This window comes from Papaver somniferum, chromosome 9, assembly GCF_003573695.1.
Source record: "Papaver somniferum cultivar HN1 chromosome 9, ASM357369v1, whole genome shotgun sequence".
NCBI classification, from domain to species: domain Eukaryota; kingdom Viridiplantae; phylum Streptophyta; class Magnoliopsida; order Ranunculales; family Papaveraceae; genus Papaver; species Papaver somniferum.
This window is the reverse complement of record NC_039366.1, coordinates 103,395,499-103,403,821: the sequence shown is the minus strand read 5'-3', so window position 1 is coordinate 103,403,821 and position 8,323 is coordinate 103,395,499. Positions and strand designations below refer to the sequence as shown.

The 8,323-nt window shown below is 36.1% G+C and overlaps 1 protein-coding gene across 1 annotated transcript; it reads right to left on the bottom strand.

The window, feature by feature from the left end:
* Nucleotides 1–682: 682 nt before the first annotated feature.
* Nucleotides 683–7,057, bottom strand: LOC113310439 (ethanolamine-phosphate cytidylyltransferase-like). The gene is made up of 9 exons (XM_026559128.1): nt 6,382–7,057; nt 5,401–5,636; nt 4,992–5,170; nt 4,579–4,650; nt 4,080–4,147; nt 2,589–2,709; nt 1,806–1,871; nt 1,568–1,690; nt 683–1,124 (listed from the first exon to the last, which is right to left on the bottom strand). Exons 1-9 carry the CDS (start codon nt 6,699–6,701, stop codon nt 1,053–1,055), a joined length of 1,257 nt encoding a protein of 418 aa, XP_026414913.1. The 5' UTR covers nt 6,702–7,057; the 3' UTR covers nt 683–1,052.
* Nucleotides 7,058–8,323: the final 1,266 nt, after the last annotated feature.

Sequence of the window (8,323 nt, the reverse complement as noted above, 5' to 3'; positions counted from 1 at the left end):
ACCCATATCATTAGTTGAGACAATCTTACCATCAACACAATCATTGTTGTTATTTGAAGCTTCACCAATCTCATTCCCTCCACTTGAATCACCCATTTGTAAAAACCCTAGGTTTTCCTCTCAAAACTCCTCCTCTTCTTCTCAACACATAAAACACATTTTCCATAATTTTTTTTCTAAAATCAAATTTTAATCTAAATACACTTACCACACTAATCAAATTAATTAACTCCTAATATTAATCATATAAGTGCAGTTTTGCCATTTAGAAAATATTTTTTTAAGGGGTGACCCAAATTAGGATTGGGTGACCTTTTTTTGTCCCATAGTGCATGGCCCCCATTTGGAAGTTATGGCCCCCGATTAAGCTAGGTAAAATAGTAGCTGCTACAACGGCATAAAATGAAATAACGCGGAAAATTGAATAAAACAGATGAGTCCTTTGTTCCTTATGTAAGCCGGGCCGAAAGCCGGAATGGAATTAATATCGGCCTGACCAGGATAGATGTTGGGTTGGCAATAAATTTCACCATCGAGAGAGGCTTTGGCACTCGTGTTTAATTGTGCAGGCAAGTAAAACCCAAAGCATCATGTGGGCAGTTCCATGCAGTGGGGAGTTCTGCATATCTTCTCCAATGATCTGTCTGAGGAAGTTCAATAGTGACATACACCGGACTAGATGTTGAAAAAGGGAACTCAAAAAATTATTTATAAATATCGTGTGTTTTTGCATTACTACTCTCCCACTTGTGCTCATAGAAAGTTTACAGTGACAGTAAGTTTAAAATAGATAAAAAAAGTTGGGGCAGTACAAAAATACTAATCTAAGAAACAAAATTAACACAACCAACAATCTTGGAGAAAGATTTAAGTACATGTTGGAAGGAAAAGGCTTCAATGGACTCATATTCTACTATAACTCTCTATATCCTCAACTGCTGCTGTGCTGGCCAGGAACGAGAAAATCCTACAAAGTAACCCCCAGCTGCCGTAGTGGGGTTACCTGCCGAGGCCCAAAACAAAAGGCAAGTCTATCTGGGTCGCCTTTAAAGTCAGTCACCAGTCACATGTGTCTTACCTTCATAGTACCTCTTCTCACTCGCTGCCTTCTTCTCATTACGTATCTGCACAAGGAAAACCCAACTTGAAGTACTAAACCACGATAAATACATACATTAGCACCACGATGAAATATTCCGGTGGTTTTCACACAAACAAATTATGAGTTTTTGCCCAGTAATTTATTAAGTACATCATGTAAAAGCAAACACATCAAAAACGAACAGAAGAAGAAAAACTTAAACTAGGATTCAGGTTTGGACTTTCATATTTTTCCAAGTACTGCAGAAATCTGCACAGGACTCTGCAAATTAAAACTTGAGACATTCCAGATACATAAAATATTAAAACTTATACGAACAAGGAAGTATAGGATATTTTATTCACATTCCGGACAAAACTGTAAAGATAAACATATGAACAAGGAAGTATAGGATATTCTATTCACATTTCACACAAAACTGTAAAGAGAAACATCATATAATATAGTATAACCGCATCCACTAACCTGATATGCCTCATGATTTGACACGATCCTTTTAATTATTGTGCTAGTTGTGATTTCCAAAGGGCTTTCAAGTAACTGAAAGACACCCATACTTGTCGGAATAACATATGGATTGCTAGTCCCCTGCAAACAGGAGAAAACCCAATGTCAACTATGATCACAACAATTATGCCGTCCCCCAATGCTTCAAACTAGTACTAATTAAGCAAGACAGGCAAAGTGTTATCCTGTAAATTACCTTCTCAATATCCTTATTCTCCGCAATTGTGCCGTGGACAACTAATGAGATGTTAAAGGTTGTAATCTGCAAATATCAAATTCAAATACAAGTTATAACCAGATACGATACAAGAAAGCTTGACATTGGCAGTTTAGGAGTGTTGCTTTTCTTTTAACAAAAGAGTGTTACCCTCCACATAATAAGAGAAATTGTATCGCTACCAATAAGCGGTTTAGCATTTAAAAAGAAAATGAGAATGATATAACAGTTTTCTACTTTATTGTATTACAAGTTTACAACCACGACAAGTTGGAACAAATTGACTAGCAGAAATTATTTCATTCATTTGTATCCTTAAGCTAACCAAAACCGAAACTGCTAAACAAGCAAAACATCTTGTGGCCCATAGGATCTGTCTGCTGAGCACTCTATAGGCTGAGCAGTACCCTGGAACTCACCACTCCAGCTCCAGGATTAAACACACATACTAGGAACTACAAGAGGTAAATGAAGCTCATGATGAACACACCTATTGGAATGAACAGTGATATGATAACTTGCAAATGAACATTGCCAATAGACACCACAGACATCTCATATTTGACCTACTTGCATGTTTTAGGCAGAATACAAACCAATTAAAATCATTTAAATAAATCTCCCAAGATATATCTTTCAGAATATCAGGTGCACCAAAACAAAAACATGCAAAGAGGAAACATAAGGTTATTTTTAGATACATAGGGATACAAGACCAAATGTGCATCATTTATGATATATAAGCCCAATATTGAAACTCACCATATCTTTTGATACTTCCCATGGAGCGCCAATAATCACCTCATCTACGTATCTGCAAGCCAAAACACTCAGGCTTCTCTCATGAAGATTCATTATCGGACGATGTGCTCCTCTATGCTCACTGCATAAGGCATTAGATGAAAAATATGTAGCAATATTAGCTCACTGAAAAATTCAGAGAAAAAGAGAGAAAAAGAACACCGTAGAACATGTAAATACTACGCTACACAAAATATCGCCACATTAAGGGGAGAATCCGAAAATTGGAATACATATATTGCCATAAAGGGAGGAGACTAAAAGTTAGTCACAAAGGAATTGTACGAGTATGTAGCTATATACTAATGATCCTTCATGCTTATTTACTCTTTTATAGAGCAGTCGCGCAATATCACATTGTTTACGTAGATATGCATCATTAAACCATCCAGAAAGAACAGTTATCTAAGGCAGTCCTCCACCACTTAAGAAAATAGAGAATACTCCAACAGAGGAAGTCAAGCTCCAAGATCTTAACACGCATTTAGCGCATTTGGTCTAGAATCAAACAAAACAACGGAGTGTAAAGAAGGGAGCGACTAAAAGAATTCAGAGTGAGTCAGCAGAGGGTTTCTTACATTTCAAGTCCAGACCAACAGAAAATAACTCATAACCACGGACAGAATATACCAGACTAATCATAGAGCAATAATCGTAGAATTTTCAGCAAAAGAACTAGGAGTTAAATCTATACACTCTGCCGAGGGATAATTAGAAATTAAGCAGTACATCACTCTATTGGATTCTAAAAAATCATGCTCAACTCTTACATTTCAGAATTATGTCTCAGCTGCCTAATACATCTCCTAACACGAACTGCCTTCCATGCAACTGCAGATTTAGTGGAGTTAAAAATAACAACTGACAACTCTAGAATCTCTAGAGATAGTAAATGTTTTACATCCGAGTCTGTTGCTAATATCATACCCAGGTTAACACCTTACAGCTTGTGATTTCTGTTGGACACACATATAGAACTACCAGCAGCAGCTTTTACTTCCCATAGATGACCCGAACTACTTTTCAGAAACCACCCCTTAGATCATTGAAGATGCAACAAGATTAAGCAGATTTCTATTATCTGCTTCACATATTTTCTGATCATAGTACCATTTTGACACACTTCTAATACTTATATTCTTATATTCTCATGTTAAATATACTTCACTGAATGGCTAATTTCCAAGTGGTATATACATTTCCCGTAAGGAAATGTGATACCAATGAACCTACTTGCTTATAGAGAAACTGGAGTGCAAATCATGTGTGTTAGTACGTAGCAATAAAAGGAACTCCAGTTTCAATAAAAACCTTGTCGACATACTGCAAAGCTAGAATTCTTTTTCGCCTCTATATTTTCTATTTTCTTCATTGTTATTTCTGAATGGATATGCAAACGATAATAAATCAAAAAGATCTCATTGCAAAAACGGAAGGAAGAAAGAAAGGTACCTGACTGTTTGATCGGTGTGAATTCCGACAAGTAGAAAATCTCCAAGCCCACGAGCAATCCTTAGTATCTGTAAATCAACTGGTATTGTCAACAATCTGAAGCATACCTACTATGGAAGGATAAGACAATAAATTTACAATACGTACAGAATTAAAGGCGAAATTAAGAAGCGTATACATGCCATGCTAAACATTTACATGTCTTTCCATTCTCCAACAAATGGAATTAAACATCGCAATGGATGACACAAAATCACATGGGTAGGACGGATGGCAAAGATGTTGGAAAACAAAGCAAGCCACGAGGTAAAAGGTAAGACTCTTGGTGGCCACTCCCAGTGAGATTTCTCCTCTTCACAATAGCCAGACAGATCAGGCGTGTCCAAGCAAGGATAAGGACACATCATGTTAAACAACAATGATCAAACATGTCGTTTAATACCTTACTCTTGTAGGCCAGCATGACATAAAAACAATATTAGAACAGAATAGGCTATACCTCTACATGCCCAGCATGGAAAAGATCAAATGCACCATCTATATAAACTATACGAGCATCTGGACCTGGCCCCTGCACAAGCAAACATACAAATGATAAAACAATTAACTAACTAGGAGCAAGAGAAACTCTTCAGTTGTATATATTAAATTTTAGCATCAGGACAACAATAATAATTCCCCAGCGTCAAAGTTCAAACCCCAATTTGGCTTCACATATTGGTTGACAACCCCTAATGGACATATAATTATAGCAAAACCTAAGCAAGACTCTCCTCTCTCCATAATGACGAAAAGAAGAGAGAGAGAGAGAGAGAGAGAGAGAGAGAGAGAGAGAGAGATGGCTAGAGAGAATAAAGCTATAAGTTGGATTACATTGATTCCTATGAGCAGTACTAAGACTATTGCGAGTACCTTTCCATTCGAGAATTGCACAATCCTGCGAGATGTTGGTAAGAATTCGGAAACTCGGGTGATGCCAGATACACCATCTTCAAACTTTTGACTTTTCCCGTGGCTGAATTGCCTTTGTAGGGACGAACGGTTATGAGTATCACTAACAGATCTCTCTCTAACACAAAGAAGCATACGACCTGTTCATTGCAAAAGTTACAACTAGTGAGTGGCAATTCTCAATCGAAAAACTGACCTCGGGATTTGGCAGGCATAAAGTTTCTAAGATTGTCCAAGACACAAAACATAATCATGATTAGAGAATGTGGGTATTCATAAATGACTTTGCTCGAAGAACTGAGGATCATCCATCCAATATAACTATCCCATAAACAAAAATAATATCAATTTCCAAGCACAAAATGCATACCAACAATGTCCGTGCTTGACACTCCTTCAGTGCGCTTGATCTGCTTATAACGACCTGCCTTCTTAGCAAGCGCATAAGCATCAGTTCCATCAGGAAGAAGGCAAGGATCATCTCCATGAATGATGTAGTCTATGTTATACTCAGTAAATAGTCTTTTCATAAATTCTTCAGTAATTGCATAAGGGGCATCAGGAATGACTTCATCCACCCATTTGACAGCACTAACCATGATCATCCTGCACCCAAGTTCAAGCAGAAGTTAATAACATAACAGTGACATCATTTCATGAATAAGATACTGCCAAGATATACTTTAGGCTTTAGCAGGTGGTATTATAGCCATCATTATGGTTTGCACTAGAAAATGTTGCGATACATACAACACGAAGAGACTGCAGAACAAAAAAGTTAAGAGTGACAATGTGATTCCTTACTAGAAAAGCTTAAAACTGGAAACTACAAAAGCTAAGGCAATAATCTGCGATTCATTTACTTTTATCAGGCGGAAATTGACAATTAATTTATTCACCATCATCAGACAATCTTATGATGCCAGATTTTGATTTTTCAGTGTGTTTTCTAATATGCAAACCCCTCTTCCCAACTTGTTGAGCATAATTCTTGTGCATAATTTTCGTCAACAGATGAACAGTATAAACCCAAAAAAGGTTATTACGATCAATTTTCAACCACATCTTCTACCTCTCATCACCAAAAAGTCATTGTTACTACAGCAACAAAGATTATAATACATATAATTAAACAATAACATGAAATAAAAGATAACGAAAAACTACAGTCTTCAGAATATGCCCATTTAAATGCTCAAATCATATAAATAATCCTGATGTAGACAAATAAAACCAACAATCCAATAAACATCTAGCAAAAGAGTACCCATATAATTCCTTAATTATGGAAAATCATAGATGTATCATCATCTATAATAATGAAATGAATACTGTTGACATGAACACAAACCTCTCATGAAGGGGAGTAACAGGAGGACCTTTATTAGCAATAATTTCAGCATCACTAACAACACCAACAACCAATTCATCACCTAGGGCACGAGCTTGACGTAAAGCATTACAATGACCATAATGCATCATATCAAAACAACCATCCATATAAACTCTCACAGGTCTCTTTTTCTTCCTCCTAATAATACCCAGTGAAGGTAATGGATAGCCACAATAGAACCCTAACACAGATACCCCAATAACAATCCCACCTACTAAACATGTCGCAATAAATCTCGGATTCTGTAAATTTTCTGGATGCCCCAATTCAAAACCCATTGTAACTAAACCTATACCACCTCAAAAAAAACCAAAAAATAAATAAAAATGAAATGAAATGGTTCCTAGGGTTTCATTGATTTGATTTCATCTAATTATCAAGGTATTATCTTGGATCAATGAATCCAAAAAAGGGTTATGGAGAAAATGAAACTGGTGTTTTCAAAAGAGAGATATTAAATGGAAATTTGCAGAGAGAAAGATTAAAGGGGGGAGGGTGAAAGTGAGATTCGATGCAGTGGCACGTTTAGAGACGGTTGATAGTTTTAGGTGATCTTATTCATACTTGCTGAAAATGAAAGACTTCTTCGTGGAAATTAAAAAAGATTGAGTTTTTGACCGTTTGATTTTGTTAGATTTGGTCTGTACGGGCCTCGAGGAAATTAATAATGTTTGTGGTTTGATGATGTTTAGAACTTTGTGTTCAATTGGTGACGCATTTAAACCGGGAATGAGGCTTGTCTTATTTTCGTAAATTCGCTTTTTGAGCTTTTTTTTATTTGTGGTTGATGTTTCGCGCATCTATGAGAGGATTCTTGTAATAAGGAGTTAGAGTTTAGATAGGGTGGGAAATTAGGGTTTAGTTTGTATTAACACTGGTTAAGAGGTATTCGAAATATCACAAATTATCTAAATCCTGTACATGCTAACTTTAGAGAAAAGTATGTTTGAGTACTAGTATATTTTTAGGAATCCAAAATTTGAAGCGCGAAACATAAAATATAGGCAAAAAATAATGATAACATACAACGTAGTCGATCAACAAAACTGTAAGGGTTAAACATGACAAGAAAAGGGAAAAAAATATTAAACATAAATAGGCAAATTCATATTTTTAAATCTAAGAAAGTCAGGCAAATAAAAAATATTTTATACATGATATGTTGAATATCTGATCAATATTCAGATGGGATAGATTAAATGCATGTTGGGTTATTGACATAACTTGCGAGAAGTGAAGGAAGAGACAGTACATAACTGTTTTTGGTTTAGAGAGACATAAGTTAGTTACTTGGGCGTTTCAATTTGAAACAAGATCTCAAAGGTCACGTTCATAGTTTGGGTATACTGATGACTCCTCGTATATGGGTTTTGAAGAGACATGTCCATGCCTCTTTATGTCTATAAAAAGAGGTGTTTCAACGATATGCAACAGTATTCCAACTTTCCTCTCTCTCTTTCTTAGTAATATCAATTAGAGTTCAAGGGTGATTCGCCGATTGTTGTTGATCGTCGATCACGCAAAGGCTTGATTGTATCTTGGGAAACGGTTTGCGTTCGATCCTGCAACAAACTCTTAGTGAGTAGGAGCAAATAACGTTTTAAGGAAAGCGATTATGCGACTTCAAGCCATTGATGTTTCGATTCCATACCCTAAATTTCCAACATAATCTTATTAGCCGCAGTAACAAAACTAATAGTAAATGTACTAATTGAATAATGTGGTGCGCCCTTACAACAATTGGTTGTCCTAAAACTCAGTGTGAATATGTTCTAAAATTGATTGTTATCTTGAACTGCTGAGATTCGTTGCAAAAAAGCCATTGATAGAGAAAATACGCAACAAAAATAATATATGCTACATGATGGATTAGATGGAGTTCGCTTAACTCAGTTAGTGC

What these genes read in the sequence shown, in the direction of transcription:
- LOC113310439 (XM_026559128.1), bottom strand. Translation starts at nt 6,701, where the DNA reads ATGGGTTTTGAATTGGGGCATCCAGAAAATTTACAGAATCCGAGATTT. An exon ending in TGCAATTCTCGAATGGAAAG is followed by an intron (nt 4,651 to 4,991) that starts GTACTCGCAATA and finishes TTGCTTGTGCAG; the next exon opens with GGGCCAGGTCCAGATGCTCG. An exon ending in GGGAAGTATCAAAAGATATG is followed by an intron (nt 1,872 to 2,588) that starts GTGAGTTTCAAT and finishes TGATATTTGCAG; the next exon opens with ATTACAACCTTTAACATCTC.